General features: G+C 50.8%; 1 protein-coding gene across 1 annotated transcript; it reads left to right on the plus strand.

Annotated features, from left to right (window-relative positions):
* Window position 1: 1 nt before the first annotated feature.
* On the plus strand, window positions 2-1,264 carry Gsx1 (GS homeobox 1; the record flags this gene model as incomplete). Its single annotated transcript, XM_005406377.1, has 2 exons — window positions 2-404; window positions 879-1,264. Coding segments are annotated over 2 exons (789 nt in total), but the record flags the coding sequence as incomplete, so codon positions are not given.
* Window positions 1,265-15,403: the final 14,139 nt, after the last annotated feature.

The following is a 15,403-nucleotide window of genomic DNA, read 5'->3' on the forward strand; positions in this document are numbered from 1 at the left end:
GCGCTCCTTCCTGGTCGACTCGCTGGTGCTGCGCGAGGCGGGCGAGAAGAAGGCGCCCGAGGGCAGCCCGCCGCCGCTCTTCCCCTACTCCGTCCCCCCGCCGCACGCGCTGCACGGGCTCTCGCCCGGCGCCTGCCACGCGCGCAAGGCCGGGCTGCTGTGCGTGTGTCCGCTCTGCGTCACCGCCTCGCAGCTGCACGGGCCCCCGGGGCCGCCCGCGCTGCCGCTGCTCAAGGCGTCCTTCCCGCCCTTCGGCTCGCAGTACTGCCACGCGCCCCTGGGCCGCCAGCACACGGCCATGTCGCCCGGGGTCGCTCACGGCCCGGCCGCCGCCGCCGCCGCCGCGCTCTACCAAAGCTCCTACCCGCTGCCGGACCCCAGGCAGTTTCACTGCCTCTCCGTGGGTAAGCGGGGCTGGCCGCGCACAGGCACCGGGCAGGGGTGATCCGAGCAGGTTGGGGAGCTGGGGCTTGGGGAAGGTGAACCTTGGCGGTCCTGGGGGCGGTGAAAGTCCCGTGGTGGACCGGGGGAGAGGCGGTGGCGAGGCGCTGGGGGTGGTGGGGATGGAGGGCCGCGGGCAGGACGCCGGGAGGGGAGGAGAGCGGGAGATCCGGACCTGGAAGGGGGGCATCAGAAAGACACGAGGTCTGGTGTCCAGGACGCTCTGTAATGGGCTGCCAGGACCAGATGACTCCGAGAGAATCAAGATCGTGTGGCTCGGCAAGGAGGCGTCTGAGGTCACACCGCTGCGGATCGTGCAGGGGCGCAGGGCAGTGTGAGAGCCCAAGGTCCCGGGATTCCAGCCGCCTTCTAGCTGGGGCTCGGGTCCACATCGCGGGGTCTGACCACTCTCGTTTCTGCCCTGCCTCCCCTTCTAGACAGCAGCTCGAGCCAGCTGCCTAGCAGCAAGAGGATGCGCACGGCGTTCACTAGCACGCAGCTGCTAGAGCTGGAACGAGAGTTCGCCTCCAATATGTACCTGTCGCGCCTTCGGCGCATCGAGATCGCTACTTACCTGAATCTGTCCGAGAAGCAGGTGAAGATCTGGTTTCAGAACCGCCGGGTAAAGCACAAGAAGGAGGGCAAGGGCAGCAGCCACCGCGGTGGCGCAGGGGGCGCCGCGGCGGGGGCCGGCGGGAGCGCACCGCAAGGCTGCAAGTGCGCGTCGCTCTCCTCCGCCAAGGGCTCCGAGGATGACGACGAATTGCCTATGTCTCCGTCCTCCTCGGGGAAGGACGACCGGGATGTCTCGGTCACTCCGTAAGCGCACACGTCCTTAGGCCGACCCAACCCAGGACCTCCCGGCGGCTCCAAGACTGGTCCTGGGACGCAGCACTGGTTCCTAGGCACCCCCTGCCCATCGATGGCCTCGCACGGATTTGGCACAGCTTTGCGGAGTCCCCCAGCTCCGGGAAGAGCTGAGATTTGAGCAGAGACCTGAAGGTGGTATCCGGGCCTGCAGGGCTCCCGGATGGCCAAAGGGAACTCCAAGCTGAGAACTCTGCCGCGCTCGAGTCGCCGCGGCTCGCCCGCTCTGCCCAGCGCCTGGCTGGCCGCGGACAGCTCCTAGCCATCCTTTTCTGGGCTGGCTCAGCGGCCTGTACTCTCCTTCACCTTCAGTCAAGCTCGGCCTTTGACGTGGATCCCCGTTTGCTTCCCTTTTTAAAAATAGCTTTCCCTCCCAATTCTTTCCTGTGGTTGCTTAATTCACTCACGCCCACACCGCACATTTAGGAGCTTTTCCCCCTTTCCTTGATCAGGCTTCGCGGTCCAAAGTCCTCGCAGCTTCTCTCCCAGGAGAGAAAATCACCCGTGGTATCCATATGGGGAGAACCGATGCGTTCTGTTCCCGACCTGCTCTGCGATTTGCCAAGTAGATCCCAGCTCTTCCCCCGCCACCCCTCTCTAACCCCAGGTCCTGCCGCGCCTGGGCCTAGCTGTGTAACTGTGCTGTTTCTGTAATACCAGAAGATATTTATTTATTTATTTATGTACAAAATTTTAAATAAACTTTTTTTTTTTTTTCTTAGAAGTGCCCGTGCCTCTGGGCTCCAAGACCTCTGTGGTCTGGACTAGACAGGCCCCGGCTCGGATTAGGCCTTCCTGCTGGTCAGGGCAGGGGTGGTTTTACCAGGGGTTCCTAGCTCCAGCCCTCGCCCTACTGCTCAGCCAGACCCCTCCCCGAGCCCGCAGCCCGGAGGAGACACAGGCCTCCACTCCGCCGGGCGCGCTTCCCAGGGGCGTCTCCAGCCGGCACTCCTGCCCCCGGGCGCAGCGGCTGAACCAGGGGGAAGGAAGGAGCCCCCCACGCTGCACGTAGGTCCAGACCCCTGCAGCGCTTTAGGTCTGGATTGGACCCCAGCTCCAGCCCACCAGGTTTTGCTCTCGCGACCTAGGAGATAGAAACAGAAAGCATCCCCACCCCCAAGTCCCTCCAGCGCAAGAAATCTGCGCTTTGCTGCGTTCCACTTGGTAGAACTCGTTAGAGGTGAGCCCCTTGTCTGCAGGATGGTGTGCCCTCCGCCTGAAAAGGCCTCTGGCTTTGCTGTGAGGCAAATTCTGTTAGTGGGGTGTCTGTTCCCAGACCATTCTAGACGAGACCTCGGAGCACTCAGGCGAACCCACTCTAGGGAGTTCCTGAGAGCAGCTTTGCGACCCCAGGTTCTCAAGAGTTCCCAGCTGCTAGCCCCTGACGCTCAGAAGCCACACCCCAGGCTTCCTGAAGGACACCCCGGGTCCTTTTGTGTTCCCTGATGGCTGGAGAGGAGGTGTGGGGGCTGTGCCAAGACCGCCTAAGGACAGGTATTGCTGCAGCTCAGGGAATCGCGCTGCAAACAGCGGATCCGGGTTCCCGGTACCTCCTGAAGACTCCCGTGCTGGGTCTCGGGCAGCTGGGCCACTTCTAATCCGTGCTTTCCTCACACTGTGGGGAGCCCAGTGTCCCTGTGTCTTAGCAAACAACCGCGTCTCTCAGCCGGAAAGGTGCTCCAGGTATGCTTGCTCAACATTTATGGGGCTCATTTCTAAAACTGTCCTTTCCTTCACGTCAAGCGGAGCGCAGAAGTCTCTCACCCGTCCCTCCTAGAACAAGGGTGGACACCCTGGAGAAGCCACTTCTGGTTCTTCTGGTGGAGGGCAAGTGCCCTAGCCAGAGAGCGCTTCCGCTTGCCTCCTGGCAATCTCCCTTCTCCGTTATTGCCCGCATTCCTGGGAAGGGGACACCGTGCCAAGGCAAAGGAAGCCACAGTGCTTTGGGGCACACTGAATAGAACGCCAACTAATATTTCATCGCGGTGACGATTGAGTCGCGCACGGATGGCACAGCTGGCCTAGATGTCCATAGCGTAGCTGTTCCTCCTTAACTCCCGTGAGACCTCCTCCCCACCCCCGTCTGCTTTTGGCTGGGACTTGGGGACCTATGCAGATGACCCCACGCAGACAGATTCGCGGTGGGGCCAAAAAGTCTGTTGAGAAACAGATCCTCCACCGGATGTCAGATGTCGGAAGGGGTGGCCTTCTGCCCTCCCGACAGCGCTGGCGCACAGGACCCTCCGTCGGAAATGCGGTTTGGACGTCAGGGAGCCCAGCTTCGGGCTGGAAAAGGGGCTAGGAGAGATGCGAATAGACGCAACGCAGGCCGCCTCCCCGCCCCCAGCCACGTCTTCAGTTTTGTCCCCCGGTGTGGGGGAGTATAGGGGTCCCTCCAGTTCCCAGCTGCTCCCGGAAGGCGAAGATGGGTCACAGAGCGCGGCTGTGCGCGGGTTCAGTTTTCTTGGGAGCCTAAGTTTCTTCTTCTGGCGGGGTGGTTCCTTCCCAGGTTGTTATCCCCGCCCCGCGCACAGAACCTTGCGCTTTGCGCGTCCTGCTGGGTTCCCCCGGAGAGCAGATGGAGAAAACTCGGCTTCTTTGCGGTGGCGCTACTCGTTCGCTGGGCCCTGTTGGGAGCGAGCACCGCAAAGTGTGGAGGCTGTGGGATCTCAGCGAACCGCCGGGCCTGGAGTGCAGCCAAGGGCGTTTGAATGCCAACCAGATTGGGCTCAAACACGTCTCACCTTGCGGCCTCTGAACTGAATGCACAAATAGTCCTGATTTCTTAAGAAGCCAAACACGAGGCTCCCGGCTCCGCCAAAGCCACTCCTCTGCGATGGGTTGGGAGCGGTGCAGAGGGATCTGAAGCCAGGGGCTACCGCAACAGAGCGCTCAGCGGGGGAGACAGGGTCCAACCTTTAAGTGGCAAGGTCCTGAGCTGCGATTTGGGGCTTGCAAGGCAAATTGTGAATTTAGAATCAAACTGAGTTTGCAGGGTGACATTTCCTCTAAAAGGGGGCTGGGGACTTAGCTCAGCGGCACAGCGCCTGCTTGGCAAGCGCGAGGTCCTGAGTTCGATTCCCGGTACCGGAAAAAATAAAGAAATAAAAATAAAAAAGCCTGGAGACATTTCCTGTAAAGTACCAATTAGCCATAGCCAATCCACATTTAGACCCCTGAATTTCTTTCAGGGACGATGTCCTTCTTTTCCGTATGACCGTTAGTGGCTAGGAGTTCTGGCCCTAGAATCCACACCCCTGACTTTGTGACCCATTTCCACATTTATTTAGAAGCTGGGTAGACCCGAGTGCACCACTGGTCCGTCCCAAACCACGGGTCCTTGCTAAACCTGTTTCTTCCCCCTGTCAGTGAGATTTTATCGGTTCCTTTGCAAGGTTGTCAGACAACATTAAAGAATAGAATTCACAAAATGTTAAACACCATGTCTGCCAAATTTCAATAAACTTTCACTGATATCGCAGTTGTGTTGTGTGGCTATTTGTGGGGTCTCTGGCTGTGCCTGAGGTATCCTCAGTGCTGAGTTATTTCCCAAAAAGTGACTGGTCACATGCAGGCTGAGATCTGCATCTACCACTGAGGGGCTGGAGAAGAACATCTGGAAAGATTTCCTGGACTCCTTGGAGTTAGTGGATCAGAAAGTAAGGACCGACTGCCTCTGCTCAGCCCCCTCTGCCTAGCACTGCTCAGATGCTGAGAATCACGTAAGTGGGCTTTTCACCTTCATAGACGGGGTCCTCCACCCTGCACTGTTGAGCGTGTGACCGGCTGAGTCTCTGCTGTGAGGAGTCGTGTGCAAGGAAGATGCTGAACTGCTTCCCTGGCCTCGGGCTGTTCATGATAGTAGCAGTTCTCCCCGTTACTCTCCAGGCATTGCCAGTCGTCCTCCGGAGGGCAAAAGGCACAGAACCACTCTGTCAGACCAGATGCTTTCTGTGGAAGTGCTCAGAGGACATGCTTTGGGAGCCCCGCTCTGGGCATAGCTTCAGTTATACCTCTCTTGAACAGCTGTACATTCTCCATCTGGGGTACTAGATGTGTACTGAGTGAGGCTCCCAGAAGGAAGGAGAAAAAGAAAGGCGTATGGGGGAGGAGGGGAGATAGCAAGGCCAAGGTCTTTGCCTGCATAGGGAACATGCTGCTAGTCTGGGGGTGATGGGTGACTCACAGGTGTGTTGCCTGATCAGATTTGCAGGGCCTCTAGGACGGACAAGTGGGTTCCCTCTCAGTGAGGTGCAGAGGCACAAGGCCAGCCTCGGGAAGTGATTCTCAGGAACCTGAAATCCCCCAACCCCCCTTTCTCTCTCTCTCTTTCTATCTCTCTCTCTCTCTCTCTCTCTCACACACACACACACACACACACACACACACACACACATCCTTGCATACTTGTCACTATTATGGTTCTTGCTGGACCACATGCTTTATCTGTTTTATCAGTATTTAGGAATCTGCAGCTAGAAATCAATTTCTTTTGATAAAGTTCTCTCATAGTTGGTTTAAAAAAAAGTACCCTTGAAAATAGTACTCAATGAGGACTGGGTGTGTAGCTCAGTGGTACCTGCTTAGCATATGCAAGGTCCCCGATTAAATCCAAAGCAAACACACACACACACACACACACACACACTGACGTGGGGGAGGGAGAAAAACCCATGAGTGCTGACAGACATTAGCTTTTTCTGAGAGAAGGTTCTAGAAGGCAAGGAGTAGAAAGACCTAGAAGACTGATGGGTGAGGGAGCCAGAAGAGCTGGAAAGGCAGGAGGAGGTAAAAAACATGGTACCATGATCTGGGGATGTAGCTCAGTGGCACAAGCACTTGCCTGGCAAGTGCAAGGTCCTGAGTTCAATTCCCATACCAAACAAAACCCCAGACAAAACAAACAAAACAAACAAAACAAAACAAAAAGGGGGCTGGGGATTTAGCTCAGCGGTACAGCCCCTGCCTGGCAAGTGTGAGGTTCTGAATTCAATTCCTGGTACTGGAAAAAAACAAAACAAAACAAAACAATCTGGCACCAATCAATCTCGCCTGGGGGCATCTGCCTCAACCCTGAATTCAGAAGATAAGTGTGCCCAGCAAACACACTTCACCCACAAGGTAAGGGATGATCAATTACAATGAGGCAGTGACTTTATGAATCTAGCATTTCCCTAGCCTTGCAGATGGTAATCAGCAGGAGAGTCCTAATACAATAGGCCCAGCCATCTACAAGGGACAAATGGTAAGACCCTCAGGGGAAGCAGAAGCTGTTTCCTCTCATGTACCCATACCTGTGCTCAAGTTTAATTTATAAATTAGGCACAGTAAGAGATAAACAATAACTAATGAAACAAAATTATAACAATGTACTATAATAAAAGTTATTTTAAACTTTATGAATTCTTTATTTCTTGATTTTTTTCTTGTAATATTTTTGGACTATGATCAAGCTCAGGTAACTGAGACCAAGAAAAATGAATGAACAAATTTAATCGGGGGGACTACTGTACTAACGTGTGTGTCTGTGTTTGTGTGTGTGTGTTTGAGACCCTGAAACAAAAGGAATGTTAAAAAATAGTCTGTGAGTCTAAGAGAGACTATGCTGAGTACCTTGCTTCAGAGAGAATCCGATCACCATGAGGCCAGGCCCTGGTACGAGCAGGATCCTTCAGAACCACCTAGGAAATTCAAGGCCTGAGCCTCATACCTCCCAGCCTGGCTCCAGGCTTCTGTTTATGAATGAACATTCTCAGCTCAAGGCAGGAAGTGCCTTCTGCCATGTGCTGAAGACGCACCTAGCGGTTTGGCATCTGCTTTGAGCAGCAGTGGGCAGGGGAGATGTGGCATTCTGGACTCCTGCCTTGCCCAAGTCAACGACACACCTGGTCAGAGACTGGCCAGAGACTGGGCATGGGTTTGGAGCAAGCCAAGATTCACTCAGGGAAGCCATACTGGGAGGAGTTCCCTCTGCTAGTCTGGTTGGTATCAGGCTGTTAGATCAGTCAACAGGGTCAGTTCAGGGTCCACCTCTACTGGCTCACCATTCACACAGAGATACGGCCAGAAGTAGACAGCTGTCACTTTGATTTCACGATGTGAATTTCTAGACCGGCTCTGTAAGGGCTGAATTGAGCGCCCTTGAATATATGTTGAAGTCATAACCCACAGTGTTTTATTTGGAGAGAGTGTCTTTAAAAAGCTAATGAAGGTAAAATGAGGTCATACTCAGTGTGACTGGTATCCTTCTAAGAGCAGGACACAAGGACGTGGACACACAGAGGAAAGGACGCCATGACGAAGCAAGGAGGAGGGGACATCTGAAGTGGAAGAGAAAAGCCTTAGAAGGAGCCCATACTGCAGACACCGTCAGCTTGGACACCCAGCTGTGCGTACCATCCTGCAGCCTGTGGCACATCACTGCGACAGTCTGAGTGGACTAATACAAGTTCTGATCTCGGGAGAGCTCCCTGGACCCCTGCAAGCTAATGTAGGAATGTAAGATTACGGAAGACTATTGAGCTGTGAGTCAAGAACCTGATATCTGGCCCCAACTATGCTAATAATCAGTGCTTTTTTTTTGAGGAAGGGCCTCACTGTGTAGCACAGGCTGGCCTCAGACTCATAGCGATCCTCCTGCTTTTGCCTCCCAAGTGCCAGGATTACAGGTTTAGAACACCACGCCCAGCCCGTACTGATCCATTCTATAACTTTAGAAAAATCGTATCATCTTCCTAGACCTCAGCTTCCCTTTCTCTGAAGTCAAGGGGTCTAACAGACAGTAGCTCCCATTTTTGTTTTTCAGTCTAGTATCCCCATTTACCATTCTCTTCACCACATGCAGATTTTGTGCTGCTGATGTAACACATCAGTTCGGGACTCTGTGGTAGAGCAGTTGCCAAGCATGTGTAAGGCCCTGGGTTCAATCCCAAGCACTCCCAAAAGAAAAAAATCAGTTCCGGAAAAGAACAGGTACCCACTGAAGTAGACACGTGCACCTTGAGGGAGTTTGCCACATATAGGTTTCCACTTCCCCCCACCAAATCAAATGAAGACTAGGTATTTATTGCCCACCCCGTCTTGTAACTCAGGATTGGATACAGGACCTGAGTTTAACTACCGGAAATCTCCCCAGAGGTCTGACTCAAACAACACAGAGGTGCATGTACTCAAAGATTGTTTCCTGTGGTCATGAGGAGTGTCCACAAAATGGCAAAAGGCCGAGAGTAGCAGTAGAAGAGACCCTCCGGGCAGCACTCCAGAGATGGCCTTTGACTGGACTGCCCCCAGGTGAGACCTGGTACGTTCCCTTCCTGCTTGGTTTCTGGGCGCTTTTCCCCAGCTTTCCCCCTTGATTCTATAAGTGCTCAGAGGCCCTTTTCTGCAAAACCTTTTCTGCTGAAGTAGCCAGAGTTCATTTCTATTGCCTATAGCCCGGGCTCTGGTTACCCATACCTCAAACCAGCTACTTAGAACATGCACAGGATTGTGAGGAGGCCTGGGGTAAGCATGACAGCTTGGTCTTTGGGTCAAGTGTCAGTTCTGACCAGATGAGAAGTATTACTCACACAGAATTCCCTCCTCCAGGGTTCTGAAGGCTATTGCTCATGCATTCCCTTTGGGCTCAGTGATATTTAGACTTGAGCTGCTTGACTTAGAATTTATCACCCAGTGGTGATAATCATGAGTGGCAGCTGGAGCAGAAACTGGCCTCTTTTTTGGGATAGCACCAGACTTCCTGGGGGCAGCAGAAATGGTAATTTCTCCCATGCCTGCGGGAGAAGTCATACCACCTTGCCTGGGTCATGCCGCTTTCAGTGGTCACCCACCAGCCACTGACTCTGTGTGACTTTGCTCTGACCGCCGCCCCGGGTAATAGATGCTCCCTGAACTTATCCTTTACCTTGAAGACTCTGTCATAATTAGTAAAATCCTAGAGGTACTCAGTAATTCTAGTCACAATCTCCCCTTTCAGCACTTGGGATTGAACAGAAGGCCTAGACAAGTACTTTAGTACCAAATCACATCCCCACCCTTTTTCTATTTTATTTTGAGACAGGGTCTCACTAAATTGCTCTAGCAGGTTTGGATCTTCCTGCCTCAGCCTCCCAAGTAGCTGGGATTAAAGGTACATGTCGTCACATCCAGTTAATCACATTCCATTTTACTGCCGGTGCCAAAACTAGAATTTCATTTACTTTAAACTAAAAGCCATCCAGGGGCTCAAAGGATTAATGAAGTTCAGAAGTGATCCAGGCTGCAAAAGCTGCAGGGACTGAGATGTATTCCCCTCTCTCCCTGCCCCATCGTTCTGCCTCTCTCTGTGAGCTGGTCTCGTTCTTTCTGCTGTGGACAGGCTTCCCCCTTGGGTAGAGGAAACAAGGACCCAGCAACAACAGTTCCATCTCTGTGTCACCCTAGCTGAATGGCCCCCCAACAAAACAAGAATATCTTTCCTCCTACCCTGTCTTCCTCCCTCTTTTTCTAGGTCCTATAGGATTGACAATGACCTGCAGCAGGCCCAGAACTATAGCAGATGTTTTCCAAGATCATAACCCCAAAGAAGACTATTCCAGCCTCACCTGGGTCTGTCTATATTTCAGGCCAAATCCACAGCTATGGGCAGGGCGGCCTGTGGGGAAAGAGGCCTGGAGGGCCCAGGGGCACACAGAAAAGGAAGGAACCAAATGTTGAGCAGACCAAACTACAGAAATGCTCTCTGGGTACAATTACCTTGCATTTATCAGAACGTGAACCTTGGGCCCTAGGGCTTTCCTCGGGAGTCCAAGAGTCAGAGCTATTTTCATAATCATCCTAGGATGTCTTTTGCCTTAGTCAGTGTGTCGATATTTTCACTCCCACGGCAGGAGCAGTTGTGGGAAAAGCTTCTGGCATTTCAGACACATCTGGACAGTGGCAGCAAAGCGCACCTGTGGTCATTGTGCTCTTGACCCCTACACACCCAGGGTAAAGAAGAAATCCAGATGTCCTTGAGGATGTTCTTGATGGAGTAGTTAAAATAATTTCATTCAAGTTAGCCTTCGAGCCCATGGTTTCTCAGGATTCTGTGTGACAAAACTGTGAGTTTTCCCCCACTATAGTCTGAGGGTGTAAAACAATAGTTGTGGGGAAAAAATACTCACGTGATTGTTCAAGTGGCAAACTGAGTAAGACGTTTGCTTGTGGAAAAGCATTTTACCTGAAGGAAGGCTGGCAAACTGGTTATTCAAATTCAGGAATTGGGGAGACACTTGCTTGTAAACAAATAAAGAGAACCTCTTAGTTTAAGAAAATCTACTGAGGGCAGTTGTTGCCAATGACACCATCTGAGGTCTCAGGCAACGGCTGGAATCCCGAGGTACACGCATCAGTCACAATGAAAGTGTGTGTAGGTTGAAGACTTTTCTGACGAAACCGGCGGTGACATTAACAGATATGCACTGTTAAAGGATCTCGGGGTGGGCAGTGTTGGCGGTCAAACCCTGGACCTTCTACATGCTAGGCCAAGACTCTACCACAAAGCTACATTCCTAGGCTTGAATTTTAAAAATATAAATGATGAAATGTATACTATGATGCCAATGTATGGATGATTACTATTAACTCAGTTAACCAGTATACCCAGAAGACTGGAATACGATGCTACACATATAAGCTTCATTCAGAATGCAAAGATCAACAGCTTTTTCACGGTACAGAATACAAAAGTTTTATTCACACGTATCCAGATTCCATATGATAACCAACATTTAAGATTTCAAGTTTTAGTGTAGGACAAAGGAAAGCAGTTCCACCCAAAGCCTGTTCAATACCCCGACTGCCCTTTCCCCACCCATGCTGGGGATTGAACCCAAGGTCTTACCCATATCAGTAGAGATTTGAAACCTCTCCTTTTAAATCTACTCATCTGGGCCAGGGATAAAGCTCAGTAGCACAGCATCTGCCTGGCAAGTGCAAAGTCCTGAGTTTGATTCCCAGTATCAAAAACAAACAAACAAACAAACAAAAAACTATTCATCTGCACAAAGTTGATTTCCTTTGTATAATCCAAGAAAAGCAACACATTGCATGCCTGTAATCCCAGCTATTCAAGAGGCTGAAGCAGGGTGATCAAAAATTCTAGGCCAGCCTGGCTAATTTAGCAAGCCTCTGTCTCAAAATTAAAAATAAAAAGGCTGGGGGTGTCGCTCAGCGATAGAGTACTTGCCAAGCGTGTGCTAGGCTCTGGGTTCTATTCCCAGCCGTACAAGAAACAAAAACGAAAAGGAAAGGAAAGAAAAAAGAAGTAACACATCACAAAAGATTGGATGCAGAAGGAAGTAAAATTCAGTTGTCTTCTTTTGAGCCAGGCATGAAAGAGATTTGTAAAAACACAAAGCAATGTTGCTCTTCTCACTAATTTCTTGAAATTATTTTTATTCAGATGTGTTATTTATGTTCCAAGGGAATGGGCTTATTAGTGTTGCTTAAAAGAAATAAATATTTTAATTTGTGTTTTAATATCTAACACAGTAAATTCCAATAGCGATGGTCCACATGGACAAAACCCTTTGGCGCCCTCACTCCCTTTTAGGAATGTAAAGGAACCTCAAGATCAAAAAGCCTGAGATGGGCTGTTGTAGTGTATCAGCGACATCGCTGCGGCCCTACTGGACATGTAGTAGTCCTCTGCATGCTCATCATAACCCTACAAGGCAGGGATTATTGCAGTCCCAGCTCACAGATGAAGCAACTGAGGCGCACAGAGGTTGCGCAGCTCCCCAAGTCACACTGCTAGCTGTGGGGACACAGGGAGTTAGCTCAGGAAGCTTTCCCCAGAGCCAAGCTCCTAACTTGTTCAGAGTGCCGCTTTTCCTGATTCATCTTCTCTTTGAAGAAGAGACTTGAGTGGGCTCTGTGGGCTTTGGTGGACTTTGGTCCAGGGTAACAGTGTGGATTCCATTTCTCTGTTTCATCAGTTTTTATTTTTGTGGGCACTTGTTTGCGGTACATAGTGATTACATTCTTTGTAGGGAGTTGATAATGTATACGTAACACACCTCAACTCTTTCTGCACCCCTTTCTCCACCGCTCCTCCCATCCCTTGGTCACTTTCCTTTTGCAAAAGATCTATCTCCCTGTTTCTCATTCCTTCGCTTCACGGAATCAGTAGATTCAGCCATCGTGAATCTCCCTGTCCCGTCAACGTCCATATCTATGCCGACTGGCTGCAAAAGAGATTTCAAAAATACAAGAGTGCTGAGCTCAGGAGCATATGCCTATACTTCCAGCACTCTGGGAAGCTGAGGCAGGAGGATCTCAAGTTCAAGGTCAGCCCAGACAACTTAACAAGACCATGTTTCAAGACAAAAAGTAAAGAGAGCTGGAGATATAATGCAGTTCAGTGGTAGAGCACTCCTGCATTCAACCCTCCTTATCACAGGGAGGAGGGTGAAAATGACCTGTCAAACCCCTGTAATGGTTATGTTTATCACAAAATCTGGCTATTTCCTACTAATGTACTCAAACAGTCACTTTCTTAAAGGTTTTTTGGGAAAAGGCCAGGAAAATCTTCTTTTCTAATATTAAACAACTACCAAAACCCAGCACACTTGTTCCTGGACACTTACAGTAGTATCAATTCAAACATTTTGTTGTTGTTATACTTTTAAAACCATAAAACTGTAGGTTAGTATGTGTGTCACTGTTCCTTGGGCCATTACTCAATACTTATTATATATACATAAATTTATATGCACAATCATATACTATATACTATGATTATATACACACATATATATGTAATGCTGGGGATCAAACTTAGGACCTCATGCATGCTAGGCGGGTGCTACACTCCAGCCCCACGGTGCCTGCATTAACCTGGTCCCCTGGGTCACAGGGCAAGGGAATCCCAGCTACAGGAAGCTGCCTAGTTTAAGTCCCTCCAGTGATTGGCATTTGTGTTGCTGTAATAACCACTAATCTATCTGTGCCCATATAATTTCTCTTCATAACCTTGTCCCAATATCCTAAGCACAAGATGACACACGGCTGTTTCAAGTATCTTTTAACTGAAATGTTAATTTGGGCATGCATAAATTCTCTCAACTGCAGCCCAGAAATAAGGGTTTAAACCTTAAAGGGACTTCGAAATTCTTTCCCCAACTTAAGGCATTTTGGGGATGCGGTTTGTGCGAAAGACGCTTCAGAAAATGAAGTTGTCACATGTTCTATGTGTAAATAAACCTCCCAGCTTACTGGCAGAATGCAAGCCAGTAGGGCTGGAAAAGCATTCTGGGGATTGGCATGCAAATGAGCGTGCCAACAGCAGTTGGAGTGTAACTTGGGGTGGTAAACAAGCTGATTGTCATGGGAAATTGGCCCTGCTCTGTTTGAAGCTGCTTTGTAAATCCCTTGTTCGGTTAGATTTCTGAAAGTTGAGTTTGTGAGCTCAGTAGTACAACTTAATACTAGACTCCTGGGCTCACGACTTTGGGTGCCTCTGCAGCCCCTGCCCCAGGTTCCTTTCCAGGACTCTGAGACCCTAGATGTCACCTCCTGCCGCTGCATCACTTCTTGCCCTTCACAGAGACATTGCCACTTTCCTTCCAGACCTTGAGGCTTTTTTCTTCCAGTCTTGGGTATCAAAGCCCTGAGATGCTCTGAGGTACTCTACCACTGAACTATGCTTTCAGTCTTTTTCACTTTTTTATTTTGAGACAAGACCCCACTAAATTACTCAGGGTGCCCTTGAACTTGTGATCCTCCTGCCTCAGCCTCCTGAGTAGCTAGGATTACAAGTGTGCTCAGTGTGTGAGGCTCCTACTGCCCTTTTAAGCTCTTCCTCAAAATCCCTTTCTTTGAAGAGCCCCTTATTCTTGAAACTAGACCTAAAGATTCCTTCTATAGAAAGGAGACCAGCTCCCAGAGGAATCATTTTCCTTGTAAGCAGGAGTAGTTTGAGCCGGATGAAGTAAGTAAAAAGATGCCAGATCTGCCTGCCTGCCTGCCTGCCTACCCGTCAGGGTTGAAAGAAAATCCTGTGGGCTCTTTATTAGTGTTATCTCTGTTTTCCACGCAACCTTCAGATCAGAGAAGCTGAGCAACTTGCCTCAGGTCACACAGCCTAGAAAAGCAGAGACAGGACACCAATGTTCTGAACCCCACGCTGCAATCCACATGGGCAACAAGCCCCAGGAGCCATCGCTGGAGAATCCAAGCAATGAGTCTGCATTGCGTGGATGGTGAGCTGTGAGGACCCAACCTGATCACCCCGTCTGGAAGTGACTGGCACAGTGCAGAAACACAGTGAGTCCTTACTGAGTGACTGGAGGGATGGGTGGATAAACACGTCATCATACACGCAAGTGCTCTGTAAGCAGCGAGGCCCTGGACCTTCAAGGGGTTTTTAATAGCTTCAGTTTCTTTAACCAAAGAGTACTCGAGCCCCCATTGTAGAGCAAACACTAATGTCAGGATGGAACCTCAGCCCCGAAGTCCTTTTAATCCCAGTGCATTCACCCCATATGACTTAACGAGCTCCTTGCACGCAGAATATACAAGGTCACTGCTTTCATACCAGCTGGGGGCCCCAGGGACGGAGGGCCGAGACAAGAGCAGGGCCTGGCAGTCTTGCCCACAGAATGGGCAGCCATGGGAGGGTTCAGTAGGCGAGAGACAAGTGGCTGTGGCTACAGGGAGGAGATTGGATATAGCAGGGCGCAGGGCTGGGGACAGAGATGAAGAGGGGGTCTCAGTGGCCAGGGGCGTGATGCTGGGCGCTTGGTCCACACTGGCTGGGGGTGGTGGGAAGAACAGGTTGAGATGTATTTCGGAGGATGAGCTAGTCACGGATCAGCTCTAGAGGATGTGTAATCAAGTTTGCCATCTTCCGAAAGGCTGATATGGAAGCTGTGGGCAGAACAAGACAGAGAAGAGGAAATGTGCTATCCGGGCAGAGTGTCAACTTGACTGGCTTTGGGATCCATTGGGTATTTGTGAAACCCACTTCTGAGTTGTGAAGATGCGGTCCCTGGCCCCTTCTTTTCTGATACTCCTTGACTGCTCTGCTTGCTGGCTACCGTGGAATAAGCAGCTGTGTTTGGCCACACCACTC

The sequence above is a fragment of the Chinchilla lanigera genome, unplaced genomic scaffold, assembly GCF_000276665.1.
Source record: "Chinchilla lanigera isolate Chin_1 unplaced genomic scaffold, ChiLan1.0 scaffold00096, whole genome shotgun sequence".
Classification (NCBI taxonomy): domain Eukaryota; kingdom Metazoa; phylum Chordata; class Mammalia; order Rodentia; family Chinchillidae; genus Chinchilla; species Chinchilla lanigera.